Source organism: Microtus oregoni, unplaced genomic scaffold, assembly GCF_018167655.1.
Source record: "Microtus oregoni isolate MIOR12 unplaced genomic scaffold, Mior012 000000F_ref0000247, whole genome shotgun sequence".
Lineage (NCBI taxonomy): Eukaryota > Metazoa > Chordata > Mammalia > Rodentia > Cricetidae > Microtus > Microtus oregoni.
In genome coordinates, this window is record NW_024543059.1 from 91774604 (window position 1) to 91797012 (window position 22409).

Sequence of the window (22409 nt, forward strand, 5' to 3'; positions counted from 1 at the left end):
CATCACTGAACTGTTCATAAAGAAACGCACATGGCTCTTCAGAGTTTGGGGCACATGAACACAGTGTATGACTTCAGAGTTGGGGCTCATGTGTTAAGAACTGAAATGTCTGTGCAATGTTCCTCAATCAATAAAATCTCAGTTGTAGAAAAAAAAGAGGACAGTGAACAAACATGTCAATATATTTTAAAACTTAGGTGATACTAATAAATTCCTGGAAATATTATTTATTTATTTATATGCTTATATATTTATTATTGTACATAATTATTCATAATAATGGGTTCATTATGAAATTTACATACATGTACATGTCTTTGGATCCTAATTCACTTCCCCTTTATACTTTCTTGTTCCCCTCCCAACTTCCTGATTTCCTCCCAATGAGGAACTTACACTTCCATGTCATGTGTGTAGTGTTCATGTGTGTGGGGGGGGGGGAGGAGAGAGAGACCTAATGTGCTTAATTAGGTTTGCTTACAGGAACATGGGTGAGGATTTGTTTAATGGAGCATGGGCACCTTACAGGGGCTGTACCACTGAAGAAAAGGTCTTCCCCTTCCCTGTCAACCAGAAATTCTGTATAAACCCTCAGGGGTGGGGCCCCAAGATCCTGATGAGCCTAAAATGGTGCAATCTTGTAGGGAATCACGGATTCTCTAAGTTAGAAGTGCAGACCACACCATGCCCTAAGTCATGTTCCACACAACTTCTCCCCATCTTCCTCTGGCTCTTACATTCTTCTTCTATCGTGATGCTACCTGGGCCTTTTAGGGGGTGATATTGATGTCCCAATTATGGCTGAGCACCCAACACTCACTTATTCCTAGCACTTTGATAGTTACCTTTGACCACTGCAAAAAGAAGCTTCTCTGACAAAAGCTGACAGAAATAGTAACCCTTTGCTAGACATAAAGGCAATCTGATAGACACATCATACCCATTTAGCAAAACAACAGCAGCTTCACCAGAGGCCCGTGATCTCACAAGCATATGTGTGCAGGTGAGCTCTTCTGTGCAGCATGTGTGGAGACCTACAGCTGACCTAGAATGCCTTTCCTCAGTCCAGCCTCCAGCTTACTTTTTAAGACAGACTCTAACCCTGAAGCTCAGTGTCTCAGCCAGATTGTGGGCAGCAAACACCCAAGAGCTGACTGTCCACCCTGCTACTAGATTACAGGCTTGAGCCATTCTGCTAGCTTTACACAAGTTCTGAGGACAGAGCTTGGGTCCCCATGCCCATGCAGCAGGCACTGTCCCCACTGAGCCATCTCCCCAACCCCACAGACAGTGTTTGATTGGGTTCTTTGTTTTATTGTTTAACGGTTTGAGCTCTATACATTTTTGAATCTTAATCAAAGATGATTGATTACTTGGTTGGAGTACAGTTGGCAAAGATTTTCTCCAATTCTCCTCTGGCTTATCTCTTCTCTTTGCCTTTTCATTACATGTGGTCTCATTTGTAGATTGCTGCCCTTACTTACTGAGCAACTGGAGTCCCATTTACAAAGTCTTTACCTACGCCTCTATCTTGGAGTGCTTTCCCTGCTTTCTCCTCCAGCAGTCTCAGAAGGTCTTTGATCCACTTGGAGTTCATTATTGTGCGGGGTGAGAGAGAAGGAACTGGTTTCATTCTCAGCACATCCAGTTTTCCCAACACCCAAACAGGCTGTCTTCTCTCTAATGTGTACTTTTGGCTTCTTTGTCAAAAAAAAAAAATGGCTGTACCTGCCTGGACTTATATCTAGGTCCCCTGTTCTATTTTGTTGATCTCCTGTGTGTTTTGGTGCCAGTGCCATGCTGTTTTTATTACTATGGCTCTGTATTATAATTTGAAATTAGGTACAGTGATACCTCCAGCACTGTTCTTTTTGCCCAGTATTGCTTTGGCTACCCAGGGTCTTTTGTGCTTCTACATAAACTTTAATATGCTTTTCTTTCTATGGAAAATGGGATTAGATATTTTTCACAGGTATTGGGCTGAATTTGTACATTGATTTTCACAGGACACACACACGAATACAGCTTTAAAAACACAACTTTTAAAATTGACTCAAGAAGGATTAGAAAGTATGAATGGTTCTATTAATGTTAATGACATTTAATTAGAATCCTCCCACACAGAAAACACAAGGCTCAACTAGTTTTGTGTAAGTTCTTTTAATCCTTTAAGAGATAAATAACTGTAATGATTAATATTAATTGTCAATTAATTGTCAACCTAGGAGACAAGCCTCCGGGCACACCTGTGAGGGACGGTCTGGGATAAGGTTAGCCTCTGAGAAGTCTGGGAGGGATTATCTTGACTATTGATGTGGGAAGACCTGCCCATTGTGAGCAGCTCCATTCTTGGGCAAGTGATCCGAGAGCTGAGTACAAGCATGAATGAATTAGTTCATGGCTCTCTGCTCCTGACTGTGGATATAATGTGATTGGTTTCTGGAATCCTTTAAGTTGCTTTTGTCAAGCTATTCTCTCACAGCAACAGGAAAGTTAACTAGGACAGTAATCCAATTCTATTTTATGCTTGACAAAAAACACCCCCAACTCATTCCAGTCAATATAACCTAAAAAGGCAAAATTAAGAGAGTCAGCAAAGAAAGACTGATCTGGACTATCTCTCTTATGAAAACAATTGCAAAAATTATGAACAAATTTTAGCAGATTTCATGCATCAAAGTGTGTGTGTAAGAGAGAGAGAGAGAGAGAGAGAGAGAGAGAGAGAGAGAGAGAATGAGCATTCAATTCATGTGCATCTGAAGGCCAGAGGCCAACCTCTGATGTCATTCCCCAGGAGTCTTCCCAGATAACTTTAGCTTTTGTCAAGTACACACACACATACACACACACACACACACACACACACACACACACACCAGGCATGGGACTTGTTGGCTAGGCTGGGCTGGCTGGCTAAGAGGTACAGGAATTAATCTGTCTCCACACTCCCAAGCATGTCACCATACCTAGACTTTATGTGGATGCTGTGATCGAACTTAAGTCCCATGCCTCACAACAAGCACTTTGCCAACTGGGGTACCCTCCACAGACCCCCATGAGAGAAAAATTCAATGTGTTTACCACAAGAATGAAAGCAGAAGAATTAATGTAGAGAAAACTAAACAATATACCACACATACAGACTAAAGAAATAGATGTTCAATCATCTCATAAAAGTAAACTCATTTGATTTTAAACTGTCCCTATAAAATGAGAGAAGGAGCTTGAAATGTCACATGTATAGCAATACCTTTTCAGGATGTCCTTTGCCTGAGAGAGAGAAATGTAGATCCCCAAAGACTGCACCGCAGCGACTATTTCTGAAGCGTCTATAACTCCTTAAAAAAGTGAGAGAGACCAGGTTAAGTATCTGAAAAGATGGCAAAAGCAAAATATCCTTAGAATGCAGCTGTTTTTGATTTAGAAGCCTGAGTTTGGTGGATCTTTACTCTCAAACCCTTAACTCGAAGCCTAAAAACTACAAAAGGTAGGCACCAAGATTACATTTGGTAGAAAAGTCTCTTTAAATTGAGACAAGATAAGTTCTACTTAGTGACTTATCTCATTAAGTGTGAACATTCATGTTTCAGGAAGAAAACATTGATAGTCATAACTGTCATACTAGCTCGTGGCACAGACATCACTTGGGACATCACATATCACAGGTGCAGTGTATTACTATAAACGCCAAACCACATCTGCCCCAAAGACTACATATCATTACACATTTGACTCTTGCACCTATTTGAACTGAAATAAAGGACAGAAAAGTTGGTGCTGAAGACCTGACTCAGGGGACAAGAATAAATAATTATTTATAAAGTAATCTTTAAAAGATCCTTATAGAACCAAGCTCTTTTAACAGAAACATGTACTGTGCTAAATAACTCAAATAAAATGTGTATGTATAAAGCCGGGCGGTGGTGGCGCACGCCTTTAATCCCAGCACTTGGGAGGCAGAGGCAGGCTGATCTTTTTGAGTTCGAGACCAGCCTGGTCTACAAGAGCTAGTTCCAGGACAGGCTCCAAAACCACAGAAAAAACCCTGTCTCAAAAAAACAGAAAAATAAAAAAGTGTATATATATAATTTAGTTATATATATGTAATTAAGTATATAAATAGGTGTATATATGTATACATATATATATAATTTAAATTGTCCCTCTTGTTAAGTAGGCCTTAAGTCCAATAAGAGAGCTGTTGGTTTTACCAAGGTATATGTATGTGTGTCATATGTGTGTGTGTATACAATATGCCTAATATGCAGTTCATTTTCACATTGCTAGTAGTTGTAAAAGGAAAATTAAAAATTCCATATTCTCCTCAAACTATAGAACACAAATATAACACATATTATTTTCCAAAGTAAAATCAGATTCTTTTACTTTTATTTTATCTTTTTCTATTTTAATATTGCAATATAATTATATCATTTCTCCCTTCCTTTTCCTCCCTCCAACCTTTCTCATATATGCTCCCCTGCTTTCTCACAAATACATGGCCTCTTTTTAATTGTTATGATAAATATATATATATATGTGTGTGTATATATATGTCTATAAATTTACATATGCATGTATTCATAAATATATAAATACAGCCTGATTAGTTCACATAGTGTTACCTGTATGTGTATGTTTTAAGGCTAAATATTTGTTCCTGAATAACCTATTGGTATGCCCTTCTCTGGGGAAGACTATTTGTCTAGCTCTCCGAATTCTTTAGTTGCCTGTTGCTCTTTGTCTAAGGTAGAAGTTTCTTGAGCTTTCCTCCTTCTACATTGGTATAAAACTGCTGTCGTCCTTGTTCAGGTCTTGTTTAGGCAGCCATGTTGAAACTTCATAGGTGTAACTTTCTGCCCCCTCTGATTCAGCAATGATCCCTGAACCTTAGGTGCAGACGTTGTTTTGTAGATGATATCACTTGGGACTTGACTCCACAGCTCTGCATTTTGATCAGTTGTGATCTTCAGTAATGGTCTCCATCTGTTGCAAAGAGAAATTTCCTTGATGAGGAATGAAGACTACACTTCTCTGTGGGTATAAGGACAAATATTTATAATGTTGTTAGGGATCATGCTGGTTTAGTAAGCAGCAGTTGCAGGTTCTCCAAGATCCATTTCACTAGCCCTGTGTAATTGGCTAGGGTCTCAGTACCAGCCATGATCTCCCTCATGTTGAGCGGGCATATGTCCAATAAGAGAGTTGTTGGTTACTGCCAAGGTCTGTGTGTCACTACTGCACCCTTAGGGCTACTGTGCCATGTTGGTCAATGTTGAGGTTCATAGGCATGTCCAAGTGCCACGGCATATATGTGGAGACCAAAAGACAATGTTCAAGAATCAGTTTTCTTCTTCTACTGTGGAATCATGGGTCAAATTCAGGTTGTCAGGTTTGCACAGCAAGCACCTTTCTCACAGAGTCATCTCACTGGCCCTAATAATTCTTGAATATATGTATCATTCTTTATAGCAACAACATCAAAATGTGCAGACACAAGTTTCTGTCCTCCCACCCCAGTCCGGCAGCCATTCAGTCCCAAAGAAACAAACAGAGGCTTATATTAATTATAAATTGTTTGGCCTATTAGCTCAGGTTTATTATTAACTAACTCTTACAACTTAAATTAACCCATAATTCTTGTTTTTGTTGTCTTGTCTATGCCATGTTGCTCAATACCTTTTTTCAGTGAGGCATTCTCATCTTGCTCCATTTGTGTCTGGCTGGTGACTGCCTCTGCCTTTCCTCTTCCCATAATTTTATTAGTCTGTTGCCCCACCTATGCTTCCTGCCTGGCTACTAGCCAATCAGCGTTTTATTAAACCAATATAAGTGACAAATTTAACAGTGTACAAGAACATTCTTGCACAGCAAAAATGCTACCAGTAATCTACTCATACTTTTCATTTGTATAATACATGAGAAACTATATACATGTGAGGTATTATTTAATCCACCAACAAAGACATTTTTCATACAGAATCACAATTTTTCTTCATATGAATCAAATTTCCCAAGACCCAAACAAGGCATTTTACTGGCATACAAACTGAAGTTTCTTCAAATGATAAACTCTAATCCTTACTTAACAAATTGCAAATACTATGCTCATCTGTTAGATTTTTTAGATTGATAATCTGCTACGTAAACCACCATCCTCACTAGGGTTACTATTGCTATAATGAAGCATCATGATCAAAAACCAACTCAGGACAGAAAGGGTTGATTCCACCCACAGTTCCCTGTAACAGTTCACCCTCAAAAGCAGTAGGGCAAATAGTAACGCTTCTAGAATGGTATCTCTGAAGGTCTTTGGGGGATAATTTGTAATATTCCAGTTTGACTTATCAAGACTTAGAGCATGATACTAATATATCAACTTGAGAATTTCTTCTTGGTGTCAAATTTATTTTACCTCAGGAGCATTTTCAATTACCAAGGTTTATTAACAGATGCATTAGTCAAGGTTCTCTAAATGAACAAAACTTATTAAATGAACATTTATTACACTGGTCTGTGCAAGATGGGCTGGGTAGTCCAACAATGGTTATCTGTATGGTGGAGAGGCTGAAAATTTCATAGGTGTTTAGTCCATGAGGCTGAATAGCTCATCAGTCTCATCTTAGGGCTAGAAAATTCCCAAAGCCTGGACTGTCTTCAGTTCAGTTTTAAGGGCTGCCTTACTTTTCTATTGCTGCAATAAAGCAGCATGACTGAGGCAACTTAGAAAAGAAAGTGTTTAATAAGGCATGTGGTCTCAGACAGTTAGTGTCCGTGACAGTGGAGCAAAAGCTGGCAGCAGGAACGTCTGAGAGCTCACAGCTTGATCCACGAGAAAGAGGCAGAAAGCCACACTGGGAACGAAGCAAGTCTTTTGAAACCTCAAGCCCACCACCAGACACCTTCTCTCACTAGGCCGCACCTCTTAATCCTTCCCAAACACTTCCACCATCTGGGGACCAGGTGTTTTACATATATGTACTTTAGAGGGGTCATTCTCATTAAAACCAAATGTTGTGTTCCAATGTCAGCAAAAGATGGTAGTAGCAGTAACAACAAGAGTAGATGAATTCACAGGCAAAAAAATAGAACTTCCTTTACTCAGACTCTTTATACTTTGAACACTGCTGAAGAGTGCTGCCCACTCTAGGGAGTGTATCCCCCCAAGCCTTCTACCATCACCAACCCAACCCATATACCACCACTTACACATCACTCCCACAGTTAATCCTTCCAAAAAGTCCCCTCACAGACTTGTCCAGAGGCATGTCTCTTAGCAGATTAAAATTCAAGTTGGTAAACAAGATTAATCATAACAGGGACAATAGAAATACTATATTTTCCTAAAAGCATTTTAACCTCACTAATTATCTGAGGGTTTTCAGCTTCACAAATGACCATGGTAGTAGTAGTCAAGAACAGAATAAAATTCCACAACAACACTAGAGTTTATCTATCTTAGGCCAGCAAATGACCAGCTGTAATTAACCAGAATATAACTAGGTCTGAAAACCTATATAGATAATGACTGCACTACTGTTTATAAATGATCAGAACTAACAATATGAGAATGACTGGATGATCCACATCCTGTTACCAGAGTTGTTAGGGTCACAGCCAGGCTAGTAAGTCACACTGGGCCACTTGTCCTCAGTAAGACAATTAAAAACAAAATGAGGTTGGAGAGATGATTCAACAATTAAGAGCGTATACAGCTCTTACAGGGGACCCAAATTTGGTTCCCAGGACCCATATCAGGCTGTTCACAATTGCCTGAAACTCTAGCTCCAGGGGATCTGAAGCATCTGCCCTCCATGGGCACCTGTACCCATGAACAGACACACATATCCACACAAGCACACATATGTACACATAAAAAGTAAAGATAAATTATAAATAATAAAACAAAAAGATACAATGGTGAAAACCAGAAAAAGGGGGGTTCTTAAGTATGACCATATTAGGAAGAACAAGAAGGCCCAGTGATCCACCACCCACTAGGTCCATCTTTACACAGGTTCAGGTTTAAACAAAGCACCAGAGGTCTGAGGAAGGAAGCAGTTCTGGTCAAGGTCACCCATCCTCAGGTCCCAGCTCCACCTCTCTTTTATAAACATGAAAGGGCTGTTGAAACTGTGTGAAGTCTCTTTCCAGGTTCCTTCTGGGGGAACCAACGAGTCAATCTTTCCTTCTCCCAGCAGAACACTCCTTTGGAAAACCCTGTGTCCTGAGATTCATTATTTCCACAATCTGATAACCAAAGGGAGTAGGGACATGGTGTCTCTAGAATATCTTCATTCCTTCCAGGACAGCCACACAACTGGAATATTTCCCAGCCACTAAAAATTATGTTTGCAAAAGAAATGAAAACACAATATAACATTAAAAGGAACACTGAACACCAAACTATACATATGTGACTGCAAGTTCATGTAAAGAAAAAAGAAACAAAGAAAGAAACAAAGTCTATTTGGAATTAAGAAACTGATCAAAATGTAAAAATTGACCTCTAAATAGCAGTGTTAACTGTCAACTTGACAGAACCTAGAATCACCCTTTAGGCATACCTGGGAGATAATCTTGACTGTATTAATTGAGACGGGAACCCTTGCCCACTGTGGGTGGCACCATTCCATAGATGGATCTTACATATACATATATGTGTGTAAGGTCTCTGTGTGTGTGTGTGTGTGTGTGTGTGTGTGTGTGTGTGTGCGTGTGTGTATAAACTAGTGAAAGCAAACTGGAATTCATTCATCTCTGTCAACCAGCTGCTTCAAGCCCCACCACTCAGGCTTCCCACCAGGATGGACTGTACCCTTCAACCGTACAACAGATAAACTTTTTCTCCCTTCTGTTGTTTTTGTCAGTTTTTTCTTCTTTGACAGTTTCATATATGTGCATAGTAAATTTTAGCAATTTTCATACCCTCTCTAACCCCCCTCTCCCAATGAAACCTTTTTTCTCTTCCCAAGAAATTCTCCACTATTTCCATGTCTTTTTCCATATGACCCACTGAGTTTAATTAGGGTTGTTTGTGAGACATGAGTAGGAGGTCATTTACTGGAGCGTGAGCAGCTTATCAAGAATTACATCACTGAAAAAAGTGACGCCTCTTCCCCTAGCCACCATAACTGCTCAACGACCCTAAGGAGGGGTGGGCCTCACTAGGAAAGGCTGACAGGCCAATCATAAGCAGCTCTTGCGCAGGTAACCAGTGATTGTGAGTTCATGAGCCTAACAGCCATGTCATTCCACACATCTCCCCATCCTCCGGCTTTTCTGCTCTTTCTGCTTTTCTCTTCCTCCATGTTCCCTTGAGTCTTGGAGGGAGTATACAGCAGACTTATCTTAATTAAAGATATAAGATATCAGATGTGGTAGGTATGGTGGAGCACACCTTTAATCCCAGTATTCAGGAGACAGAGGCGGGCAGATCTCTATCTACATAGTGAGTGCAAGGCCAGCCAGGACTACACAGTGAAACTCTGTCTTAAAGAATACATAAATTAAACTTGAAAAGAAGGGCTATAGCAATGTTCTCAACCTGTGGGCCGTGACCTCTTTGTGGTTGAACAACCCTTTGACAGCGGCTGCCTAAGAAAACAGACATTTACATTACAGTTCGTATTGGCAGTAAAATTACAGTTATGATGTAGCAACAATAAATCTTATACTGAGCAGTGGTAGCACACACCTTTAATCCCAGCATTCCTCAGGAGACAGAGGCAGGTGGCTCTCTGAGTTTGAGGTCAGCCTGGAGTCTGGTCTATAGAGCAAGTTCCAGGACAAGCTCCAAAAAAAAAAAAAAAAAAAACCAGACAAAATAATAATAATAATAATAAATTTCTGGTTGGGGGGTCAGCACAACATGAGGAATTGTTTTATATATATGAATGTGCTGGACAAGGCACTCAGCACTCAGGAAGCAAAGGCAGGAAGATCTCTGTCAGTTCAAGGCCAGCTTGGTCTATATAGCAAGTTTCAGGCCAGCAAGGGCTACACAGTGAGATTTGCAACCTCAAGAATTTCCTACAAAAAAGAAGAAATTCAAGTTGCTTTTGGTTCTGATGTTTTATCATAGCTATAGAAACCCAAAGACATCAATTACATTATTCTATGTAATATAAAAATTATTGCTAAATAATAAATTGGATCTGACAGTAGGAAGAAATTAAAAAGGCTAGTAAAATTATTCATTAGCACTAGTACTTATGCATATCAAGCTAACTGTGGGGAATACATACACACACCATCATTATTTCTGTCCAGACTCTTAAATGCCAGTTTCATTTTCTTCTCGTGGTCTTGAAGGTACTGTACAAATTCTTCAAAATCTAGTCCTGCATCAGCATTGGAATCTGCAGCCAGAAAAATGGTCTACAAGAGAAGAAATTCATTGCAACAAGTATATGTGACGCCATTATGCCATGCTAGCATTAGTTCATTTCACTCACACTATATGGTTTCCATTATAAGTGTCCAGTCCCTAGTGTTTAGTCATTAGTGTAAGCCTAAACACATTCAATTATTCAATTTTTTTTAGATTCATGCAGTACTGAAGTCAAGAGCCATCATGTCATCTCAAATCAATATGAAATTTATTAGTAAATATTTACTTCAATTACACACACCTCAAGGGCTTAAGGATACTAAGGTATAGAGCCTTTGCCTTCAGAGAAATAAAAAATCTGTCTACTAAATGTGATAAACATGAAACTCTGATGTTCCTCAGATTATGGTTTAAGACCTAGCCTTGTGAAGTAAGCATGTATGTTCGAGTCTCACTAAGTCCTTACTTTTTTTTTTTTTGAGACATGGTTTCATTGTAGCTTTGGAGTCTGTCCTGGAACTAGCTCTTGTAGACCAGGCTGGCCTCAAACTCACAGAGATCCGCCTGTCTCTGCCTCCCGAGTGCTGGGATTAAAGGTTTGTGCCACCACTGCCCAGCTTTGTCCTTAAGCTTTTTAAAATAAAAAAGTGCTGGATAGATGGCCCAGCAGTTAAGAACACGTGTTGCTCTTCCAGGGACCTGGGTTCAGTACCCAGCACCCACATGGTTACTTTCAACCACCTGTAACTCCAGTTCTAAGGGATCTAGCATCCTCTCTGGACTCCACAGGCACCAGATAAAAACACAGTACACTTAACATAAATGCACATAAAAGATTTATACATGTAAATATAAATAAATCTTTCAAAAACAATAATATGTTACAAAAACTGTATATTCCCAGAAGACTCTTACCACACTGACCATATATTATTCATCTTTGCATCATCAAATGTCTAGCATAAAGTATGAAATATTGGCCTTTAATAGATTACATATCTCAAACTTATTATTTATTGAATTTGAAAATAAATGCTATGAGCTGAAAACTAGATCACACTGCACAGCACACACTGAACACCACACGCACCTTACATTGCACACACCATATGCTGCACAGTGCAAATTTGCCACACTGCACATTGTACACCACACACTGCATGTTGAGCACACTGCACATCACACACCACACACACATACTGCACACAATACACCACTGGTAATAAAAAGACAAAAAGCTACGGTCTCTGGTCTGAAGCAAATTATAGACTAGTAAAGCTGACTCGCATAACCACGGGTAGTATGTTAGGTGAAATAATGCGAGAAATTCAAGGGTGAGACAGTAAATGAAGTGAGAGTGCTGAGCCTCTCCAGAGAGCCTTCAGAAAGGAAGACAGCTTGCGCTGAGATCCACAAGGAAAAACATTTGCTAAACAGATAAATAGGAGTAAACATTTCTATAATATGTGAAATATTTACATGGAGATAAAATAGATGTTATTTATAAAAATATAGTAATACTAATGGTGATAATAACATTCCAAATATATTGATCATTTAGTCCTAAGCAAGTTATGGCTATAAGATCATTTCATCTATATCCTGCCGTAGAATAATCTTCTGCATACTGTAAATATGTCATAGGGATTAGTTTAATAAAGGAGCTGACTGGCCAATAGCTGAACAGAATAAGCTTAGGCGGAAGAGACAAACAGAATGATGGGAGAAAGAAGGGTGTAGTCAGGAGTTACCAGCAGAGACAGAGAGGAGCAAGAAGGGCATGCTGTACTGAGAAAAGGTCACAAAGTGTAGATAAAAATATGGGTTAACTGAAAATGTAAGAGTTAGCTAGTGTCAAGCCTGAGCCATTGGCCAAGCATTTATAATTAAGACTCTGAGTGGTTATTTGAGAGCAGCTGCCAGCACAGGAAAACACCTACACTACACAATTTGCTAAAAATGAAATGAATGGAAGAAAAGATAAAGAGGGGAGAAATGCTACAAAAAATATCTCAAATTAATGCTTCAGGTTAGTGGTTTCCATTAAGCAGAATGTATATGGTGCTCACATGATATCTTGGGATTTCTACTGCTATGAAGAGACACCATGCCCACAGCAACTCTTATAAAGGAAAAACACTTAATTGGGGTGGTTTACATTTACAGAGGTTCAGTCCATTATCATCACAGTGCAACATAGCGGCACGCAGGCAGACACGGTGCTGAAGAAGGAGCTGAGATTTCTACATCTTGATTCAAAGGCAACAAGAAGATTGAGTCTACACTGAATGTAGCTTTAGCATAGACCTCAGAGCCCACCCCCATGGTGGCACACTCCCTCCAACAAGGCCATACTTCTAATAGTGCCACCCTCTGGGGGCCATTTTCTTTCAAACCACCACACATGAAAACAGTATTCAATCACAGCTTGAGAAAATTAGTCTTTGCTCCACAGAGTCACTGCATCTGGCTTGAATTTTAGAGACACACCACCTAGGCTTTGAACTACCTTTTGTTTAAAGTCAGTGATTCTTCTCTGAGTTCTTCCTGAAGAATTTCAGAGCCTTTGCAAAACTGAGTCTTGAGAGGACCTGGCAAACCAGGAGATCTGTGGCTGAGAATTGCTTAGGCAAATCATTCAAACAACTCCAGATAAAAAGTTTTGGTATGCAGAAACTGACTTGCTAGAGGAGAAATTTGTGTAACAATAAAAGGAGGCTTTTGCAAAGCTGCAAGTTTCAGTCCATCAGAAGCTGGACCTCCCTACTGCAGAGAGTCTAAATTTTATCTTGGATAACCCTTCTTGGACTTGACCCGAACAGAACACTGACGTTCACGTACCATTCCCTCTTGACTATATCATGAGAAATGTCTCTATTATTCTAACATGCCTCAAAACTTACCAATTTCTTAAAACACACAAACCAGAGTAAATGTCTCAACTTCACCAGGTAATATGGTATTTAAGCAAAATGTTAAAATACAACTTTTAAAATGTCCATTTTATGGTTATTTGTAATCTACTAGCTTTCTACGTATGGCAGAAATACAAAGTTTTACTTTCAAAATAAATCTTTGAGAGTGATATTAACAATATCACAGAATAAAGTTTTAGGCTCCTCTCCACCACATGCACACACACCAGAAAACTTAACTATTGACAATACATACCAGAACATCTTTTTGAAACCCCTAAGATTTAGAAGCAAGTCTAAAACGTAATTGGCAGAAGTGAAGGATAAGAACTAGAACAACAGTCTCACTTAAAGCATGATGTCGCTCCCAATTCACTGAAGTCAGAATAAGGCCAGATAGAATCTCTTCATGACAAGCTCCTATAGTATGAGGGCAGCAGTGGGCTGCTTCCCGTCGCCCAGCTAGCTTTACCCGAAATCATTACACGGAAACTGTATTCTTTTAAACACTGCTTGGCCCATTAGTTCTAGCCTCTTATTGGCTAATTTTCACATCTTGTTTTAACCCATATTTAATAATCTTTGTAGCATCACAAGGTATGGCTTACCAGGAAAGATCTTAACCTGTGTCTGTGTCGGGTGGGAGAATCATGGCGACTGCCTGACTCAACTTCTTTTTCCCAGCATTCTGTTTTGTTTACTCCGCCTACCTAATTTTCTGTCCTATTAAAGGGCCAACGCAGTCTCTTTATTTAACCAATGAAATTAACACAAAACAGAAGACTCTCCCCCATTAAGCTCCTATAAGACAAAAGACAACCAGAGGTAGCCACCTAGCTTCCCTAGCGTTCTAACATAGTTGCTGGAAGGCCCATCCAAGTCTAACTGCACATAGGCCACAAGGAGTAGCAATATGGCTGACTACTTGCAGTAAGACAGAAACCCAAAAAAGGGAAGTTGGGTCCAAGAGTATAAGGACTAGCACATAAATCTTGATGTTTAAATCTGTTCCTGCCAGGTTTACTAGGCAATTAGAAACATCAGTCAACCTCATGCTCACTTTTAAAACTGAGCTGGCTGCCCTCAGAAACACAGCATGAAATGTAACCTGATTCTACATAGATGCTAGTTTATACACACAGCCACAGGGCACACTCGACCAATAATTACCCCGAAAAGAAATGTTCAACTCCCTTGATTACAAAGAATCATGGAGACTGGAATTGTTCGATCCAGAAAGTCAAGGAGTAGCTCCACTCATCCAAAATGCCTGCCAATGACACCAGACAAGGAGAGTCCAATACACCTGCATTTTGAAAAAGCACAGTAACTCAATTTCCCCGACCTAACATATCAGACAAATACTAAACCAAAAGCCCAAACCTACAGCTACAATTTGACAAAGAGGCAGTACTCAATGTTACATTTCTAAGAAACACAATCTGTGGTAGTTTGATTTAAAATGACCTACATAGGTCCATAGGGAGTGGAACTATTAGGAGGTGTGGCCTTGTTGGAGAAGTGTGTTTCAGTCACTTCCTGCTGCCTGCCAGTCCAGTTTGTGGAACTGGCAGCTCCTTCTCCAGCACCATGCGTCCCTCCATGATGATAACTGACTGTCAGCCAGCCCCAGTTAAGTGGTTTCCTTTAGAAGAGTTGCCGGGCTCATGATGTCTCTTCACAGCAATAAAATCCTAACTAAGACAGAAGTTGGCACCAGAAGCGGGCTATTGCTGTGATAGACCTAGCCATGCTTTTGTTTGAAGGAATGTGGACTTTGGGACTTTGAATCAGAAAAGCAGCTAAATGCGTTAAGTGAGGGCTTAATGAGCTATCCTAGTAGGAGCATGGAAGACAGTAGTGCTGAGTTTCAAAGGAGAAGAACTTTAGCATGTAGCCTAGAGACTGTTCTTGTGATATTTTGATGAAGACGATGGCTAGTTTTTGACCTTGCCTGAAGAGTAAACTGAAGAGTTTCGGATTAGTTGTGTTGGCAGAGGAAATCTCAAAGCAGTCTAGTATGAACTCTATCGGTTGTTATTACTTTTCACTCATAATGAAAAGGTGCAAGGGAAAAGCAGAAAATGTACAATCTGAGGAGGAAAGGGGCACCAGGAAGTAGAAGAGAGCTAAATCCTGTGTTCAAGGAGATAAATAGATTTAAAAAATGAAGTGACCTCAGGATAAGAGCCAGTTAAGTTTCCAACTTTTGAAAAGGAACTAAAGACAAGTTTAGAGCTGGCGTGGTGGTGCACACCTTTAATCCCAGCACTGGAAAGGCAGAGGCTGGCAGATCCCCTAGTTTGATGCCAGTCTGGTCTGTAGCACAAGTTTCAGGACAACCAAGCTTAAGCAGTGAAAGACAGAAAGCTGGTGAAGAGTAACTGAACAAGGGGGCATGATTCAGTTTCAGCAAGTAGCAGAATTTGGCAGCTTTGGCCATGTGGTTCTGAGAGTTAAGGATAGAAGAAAGGGGTTATGGAATTTGTCCCTAAGGAAAGCCACTGAGGTCAGGCATGTGTCAGCAATGTCCCTGAATGGAAACCTAGTAGAGAAGCCATTCCATGAAGCTGTGAAGTTGAAGCCTGGATTGTCTTGGAGAATCCAAGATGTTAGAGGTGCCAGAATCATGGAGTACCTGCCGAGGAAACCTGCTAACAGGAAGTGGAACCAGACCAAAAGAAAGAAGTATATTATAGTCAACAGGCCTAGCAGCAAGCAGAAAACCACACAGTACTTGTCTAGGGTCTCCATTATGTTCTCTTCTGGTCTCTGAGTCTCAGGTCCAAAGCTACTGAGTCAGAGCTATCCAAGCATGCGAAATTATCCTGAAATGCCCTAGCACAGTGAGATACTGTAAATTAATGCCTTCACCAGACATTTAGGAATTACCAAGTAGAAGACACAACAGCTTTTAGGTTGAAGATCACATGAAGGATTCAATTTCCCTGACATAATGCAACTTTCTTGATTAAGAGCACTTAGCTTAATTTCAGATCACTGAGTAGGAAAAGCAACAGCCCAGCATGTTCTGACATGTTTGCAGGCTTGGGAATATTCCACATAGCAAACTTTAGGGCTAGGGTACAGAGACTAAGTTTTTAGAAGCTGACATCATGGTACCAAGATACTGAAACTGAAAAGTGGCCAGTTTACAAGACCTGGGGAATGTTATCCACTGCTTACAGGGTTTTCAGCTCTGCAGAACAAAGTCTTTTTTTTTTAATAGCTTTATTCTCCTTCGGAACATTACCATCACTCTTGGGGAAAGGAAGGTGGCAGAGTGGTCTGAGGCTCACTTAAAATAGGGATGAGATTAAGAAGTCCCACCCCACTGCTTGCCCTAGCTGAGATAACACATCTTAATACTGTGTATAAATATCTCCTTATATTAAAAAAAATTCAGGTCCCACTTCATTCTGCCCCCAGGTGGGAAGCTGTTATCTTCAGTCTGTGACATCCCAGATCAGAGAAAGGATGTGGGGGAGAGGCAGACATGGGGCGGGTGGAAAACAGGAAGGGTACAAGGCAATGAATGAGTAATATCTCACACACTGCCCGGCTCCCTTTTGTAGAAGAGCAAAGAGGGACCCTGTAGAACTGAGAAACCAGTGCTCACCTGTAGGCATACACTCCTGTCCCCAATCCCTGATGCCCTGTCAAATGCTCCCTGTAAGGTCAGCTCATTCAGCTCAACAAGTTTTGGGGTTACCCTCTAATAGGAGCCAGCCCCCCTTGCTCAAGCTTGAAATCGGGCCTTTTTATCATGGCCCTCTCTCCAAATGAGGGGTACAGGGAGAGCCAAAGGGTCCTTCCTGGGAAGGGGGTGTTCTGAGGACAACCAACAGTGGGGGCCCCATCAGTCCCTGACCAGGTGGTAGATGTGGTCTTGGGCTCTGTGTTCACTGTTGGAGACATCAAAGATGTAGGCAGTGCACAGCAGCAATTTCTGAGTGTCCCTGTTGGTCACCACCTGGAGGATGGTGAAGTTCTCCAAGACACTGTTCATCATGTAGCATCTGGGCAGCTGCCACAGCTTGTGCAGGAAGTTAACCAGGTACTCACACATGGGGAGCACATCAGGGGGTACACAAAGCGCCCATCCTCCAGCTGCCACACACACCCCCGCTCTGTCTCCACCTTCTCCACCACTTGCTTGCCAAAGGAACAGACCTTGGAGGAGCAGGTAAGTGTCATGAGCTCCCGGCTCTCATACTGGCTGCTTCACTCCATAGAAGCCACCGCTGCCTCCGCTGGTCCCTGCCTCTTCGCCACTTGGGCCCCAATTCAGGTCCGCCCAGAACTTGACCAGGAAGAATGCATGGGGTGGCCCTCGGTCATACAGCTCCTGGAGGCCACCCTTTTTCTCGGGGAACTTGTCATAGATCTGTTGCACGTCCACACTCTCCGGGGGCGGCGCTCTAGGACTGGGACACTGCTGAATGATAGGGACAAACAGATGACTCTGGACCGAGTCAACTGCGCCCAGTGGTTCCACAAAGGCTGAGAACTCTACCAGCTGCAGGCACACAGTGCCCAGGGCCCAAGCCTGCCAGGCTAGGGGAGATGGAGCAGGCAGGCACAGGGGTGAGAGGGCTGGGGGCGGCTCATACCCTGGTAGGTCAGTGGATGGAGGATTCAGTGACACGGAGAATGGTGTCTGGGAAGAATGGCTTCACGTCTGGAATATTCCACGGTAGCCCAGAGTTCCTGGACCAGAACTAGAAAAGCTCAGTGGTCTGAGGGCCAGAAGGACCCAGCTTGGCCTGGAGGGATGGTGCAGAGATGAGCTGTGCCGAAGACATGGTAGCCATCGTCTGGAAGGTCTTGTCCTTGGAGACTTGGTCCTTCAGCTTGGACTGAATTTCTCTTGATTTCCTTCTAGCCAAAACCTGGATGTGACTCAAGACCTGCTTGTGAGTTCTTGTCATCCCTGTCCTCAGTTTGATGTAACGGGCAATGAGTTCATTCTGGCCATACATCTTACCCTCATCTGACAAGATGATCTTGCATCAGCCACACAGAGGGTATATGGCCTGGGCCTCTTGAAAACTCTGCTCAAAGTCTGGGCTCCACACACCCTCAGCATTAGGGCCCACATCACCTCCAACACCCTCACTGCCTCTAGTGCCCTCCTTGCTGCCTTCCTCACAGCCCATCCAGGCCCCACCATCATCCAGGGGGGCCCTAGTCCGGGTTTCCCCATCTGGGCCTCCCGGCCTGGGCAGGGCCAGAACAAGGTCTTATAAACGCGGCTCTTCCCATAGACACATACATGAAGAATTTAATTTGATCCTTATCTCTCCCCCTGCACAAAAAGCCATTCCAGATGGATCAAAGAGCTCAATGTTAGACATGAAAGTGAGCCTTCTAGAGGACAGATTAGGGAGTACACTTAAGGCTAGAATAAAGACTTTCTGAATAGGACCCCTCAAGAAGGACCTAGGGTCAATGATTGACAAATGGGTCTTTGTGAAATTAAAAGGCTTCTGTAATGCAAACTGTTAAGCAACTAAAGGGGCAGGCTATTGAGTAGGAAAAAAAAATCTTTGCCAGCTATACATCTGATAGAAGATTAGTGTCTAAAATATACAAAAAACTCAAGAAACCAAACAAGTCCATTTAAAAATAGGGCAATGAACTGAACAGAGTTCTCAAAAGAAGAAATGCATATTGCTAAGAAATCATTAGTGTTAAACATCTTGAACTATCAAATTAATAGAAGTTAAAATGGCATTGAGATTTCATTGCACCCCAATCAACGTGGTTATCATCAAGAAAGCAAGTAACAACTGTTGGTGACATTGAGTGGAAAGGGGAACCCTCATTTGCTACTGGTGAGACTGGAAACTAAAGCCACCAGGATGGAAATCAGTGTCAGGGGAGAATCCTCAAAAGGCTATAAATAGATCTACCATATGAGCCAGTTATATTACTCAACAGGTATATACTCAAAGGACTTTATATCCTACCACAGAAACAATTGTTGGGCCATGTTCATCACCTCTCTGTTCAAAATAGTTAGGAAATGAAAACAGCCTAGATGTCCAGCAACGGATGGATGGATAATGAAAATGTGATGCATATATACAACTAAATTTTGTTCAGTCATAAAGAAAAATGAACTCATGAACTTTGCAGGTAAATGAACGGAACTGTCTTTTAGAATATTACTTTGTTAACCCAGACCCAGAAAGATTACTCTCTCGCAATTGGCGCCACAAATCTTTTGACTAGTGTGTTTAACTTGGAGCACCTGTAGACCAGGAGACTAGAAATGGGCCCTGGGATAGTGGACCTAGTTTTCATAAAAATCCTAGTTTATGAAAGATACTAATAAAATATAAGTCTGTTGGCTTGCCTTGGATTTGGGGACTGTTAAGTCAAAGACACCAGTTCTGGAATATTCATCTGCATACAGTTCCTAAGACAAGCTCCCATAGGCTGAAAGCCCCTTGAGAACAACAGGCTTACTTTGGACAAAAGCTAGCACAGTCCTGACCCTTCTGAACAGGAAATGTTCAGAACCCCAGAATCTCCTTCAAATGCCAGGGCGGTTTTGTCACTACAGATAACGACTATTTTGAGAATGATGACATGTTTCACTGTGGCTGTGTTATTCTGCATGAAGAATCCAACAAAAGGGCTGGAGAGATGGCTCAGTGGTTAAGAGCATTGCCTGTTCTTCCAAAGGTCCTGAGTTCAATTCCCGGCAACCACATGGTGGCTCACAACCATCTGGAATGAGGTCTGGTGCCCGCTTCTGAAATAAATATTAAAAAAAAAAAATCCAACAAAAGGGGATTCCACTCCTGCTCCACAAGCTTAGGAAAGCTCTGGAAAAATTCTGAAAGGGCCAGGGTCGCAGGTTGGGTCCGCTCAGTGCTACAATGTCTTTCCAGCATGCGCAGGGCCACATGCTCTCCCTCCGTGGCTCACCTTTTCTGAGTTGGAATCAAAGGCGGAATTCCAGTTCCTCAGCCCATCTCTGAGCTCCACAATGTCCACCACACCATCCCCATTGCGGTCCAGGTCTTCGAAGAGGATCTCATAGGCCAACTGGGTATAGACACTCTGGCAGGCCACAGAGGGCAGCACGAAGCCCCGCAACCAGCACAGCATGACCCCCGCTGCAGCGGCCACGACCGCTGGGGCCACCGCACAGGGTCGCAGGTCGGCGCCTGGGCCACGCCAGCAGCAACCGCCTGAGCCCCGAGCGCCACGGTTCTCCCCCCCACCCCACCCCCGGAACCTTGAGAACCGGGAGCGCTGCCGCTGGGAACCTGGACTCCGCGTGCAGGGTGGGAACCTGAACTCCGCGTGCGCGCGCCTCCCTCGCCGGAAGTTGGACGTTGGGGCGCCCGAGGCTGTGACCACCCAGACCTAAAGCCGCCTTGGGAAGAGGTTGTGAGTGTGGAGTCCTGCAAAATGACGCTAAGGGCAGCACGGTTCCCAGGAAGTGTGGAAAGTGAGTGTAGAAAGTGCCGAGGTGTGAGGGTCGATTCTCCCCTGTGGGCTTCTTCACGAAGAACGATACAGCCCAGCGACACAGATTGGCAACCTTTTCGAAATAACCGTTATGCGCAGTACCATAGCTGCTGCCTGGCCCTGGGAGCCATGACTGTGTTTGTGGCCATTCGTTCGCTGTTTACTGTTTCTCAGATGCGGAGACTGAGGGAAGCTGCTGTGCTTCGTGGGATTTTCTCCATTTGGAATCTAGTGCCCTAAAGCCACTCCACACTCCAAGGAAGACCGGCAGGTAGGCATCTGGACTGGGTAGAGACACACTCTACCTGGTCTGAAGAAGGAAGGGAGGAGCCTGTCCTCATATCTGTCCTCTTCTGCTCTCCCGAAGAAATGATTTCCTATTAACCCATTTCCTCTTCCTTGTTTATCACTTTATTTATTTATTTGTTTGTTTGTTTGTTTTTGGTTTTTCGAGACAGGGTTTCACTGTGTAGCTTTGGAGCCTGTCCTGGTACTAGCTCTATAGACCACGCTGGCCTTGAACTCACAGAGATCCACCTGCCCCTGCCTCCCAAATACTGGGATTAAAGGCCTGTGCCAATACCGCCTGGCACTCACTTTCTTCTTAAAAAGACTGTGGTCTTGTTCAGCCATTGCCACCACCACCTGCTTTATTGAACTTCCTCATCACAAAACTCAGTGAACACATTAAAGGCTTGGGTTTATTTACCCAGGTCTTGTGTATACGGTGCTGGCCATACTCTTCATCCTGAAACATCTCCTTTGTCTTCTGAGACACTACAGGATACTGCCTCTCCTCTTTCTCTCTCTCTTATGCCCCCTTCGCAGACTCCTTCGTGAGGTCCAGATCTTCTAAACATGAAGCCTTGAAGAATTGCCATAGATGCACTTAAGGAGAGAAAGATAGCTCAGTCATTATTTCTGTGAAGCTTTGTGCACTCTGATCACGTTCTTTGAAAGCTAGCAGCAGGGTATAATAGGTCCAGTTCTTTGTTTTAGTTTTATTTTCTTCTATGTGTCTGCATGTACGCAGCAAGAAGCCTGAGCTAATGGGCCAATCAGTTTTATAACTTATGGAGATCTCTGTGTGATTTTCTCTGGGACTAAACAGCTGGACAGAAACCCCAACAAGCAGCCCGGCCCTCGTGTTACAAATATCTTGGGGTAATGCTAACCAAAGAAGTAAAGACCTGAACGACAAGAACTTTTTAAGTCTCTAAAGAAAGAAATTGAAGAAGATACCAGAAAATGCTCTTGGATCAGTAGGATCCACATAATATCAATCTTACCAAAAACTATAGGGTCAATGCAATCCCCATCAAAATTCCAACACAATTCTTCACAGACCTTGAAAGAACTATATTCAACTTCATATGGAAAAAAAGATAGCCAAAACAATCCTGTACAAGAAAGAAACTTCTAGAGGCATCACCATTTCTGACTTCAAGCTCAACTATAGAGCTATAGAAATGGAAACAACTTGCTATTGGCATAAAAACAGACATGTGGACCAGTGGAATCAAATCAAAGACACTGATATTATTCCACACACCTAATAACACCTGATTTTTGACAAAGAAGCTAAAATTATACAATGGAAAAAAGAAAGCATTTTCAACAAGTGGTGCTGACATAACTGGCTGTCAACATGTAAAAGAATGCAAATAAATTCA

The 22409-nt window shown here is 42.1% G+C and overlaps 1 protein-coding gene and 1 pseudogene across 1 annotated transcript in view; both read right to left on the reverse strand.

The window, feature by feature from the left end:
* Window positions 1–20370, reverse strand: part of LOC121448720 (calcium-binding mitochondrial carrier protein SCaMC-1-like) — a 39249-nt gene extending 18879 nt beyond the window's left edge. The window contains exons 1-3 of the mRNA XM_041652901.1: window positions 20188–20370; window positions 10254–10380; window positions 3251–3338 (exon numbers count right to left, since the gene is read on the reverse strand). Of these exons, the coding sequence (XP_041508835.1) occupies window positions 3251–3338; window positions 10254–10380; window positions 20188–20370 (398 nt within the window). The remainder of the gene's footprint in view (window positions 1–3250; window positions 3339–10253; window positions 10381–20187) is intronic.
* LOC121452364 lies at window positions 17108–19875 on the reverse strand (annotated as a pseudogene).
* Window positions 20371–22409: the final 2039 nt, after the last annotated feature.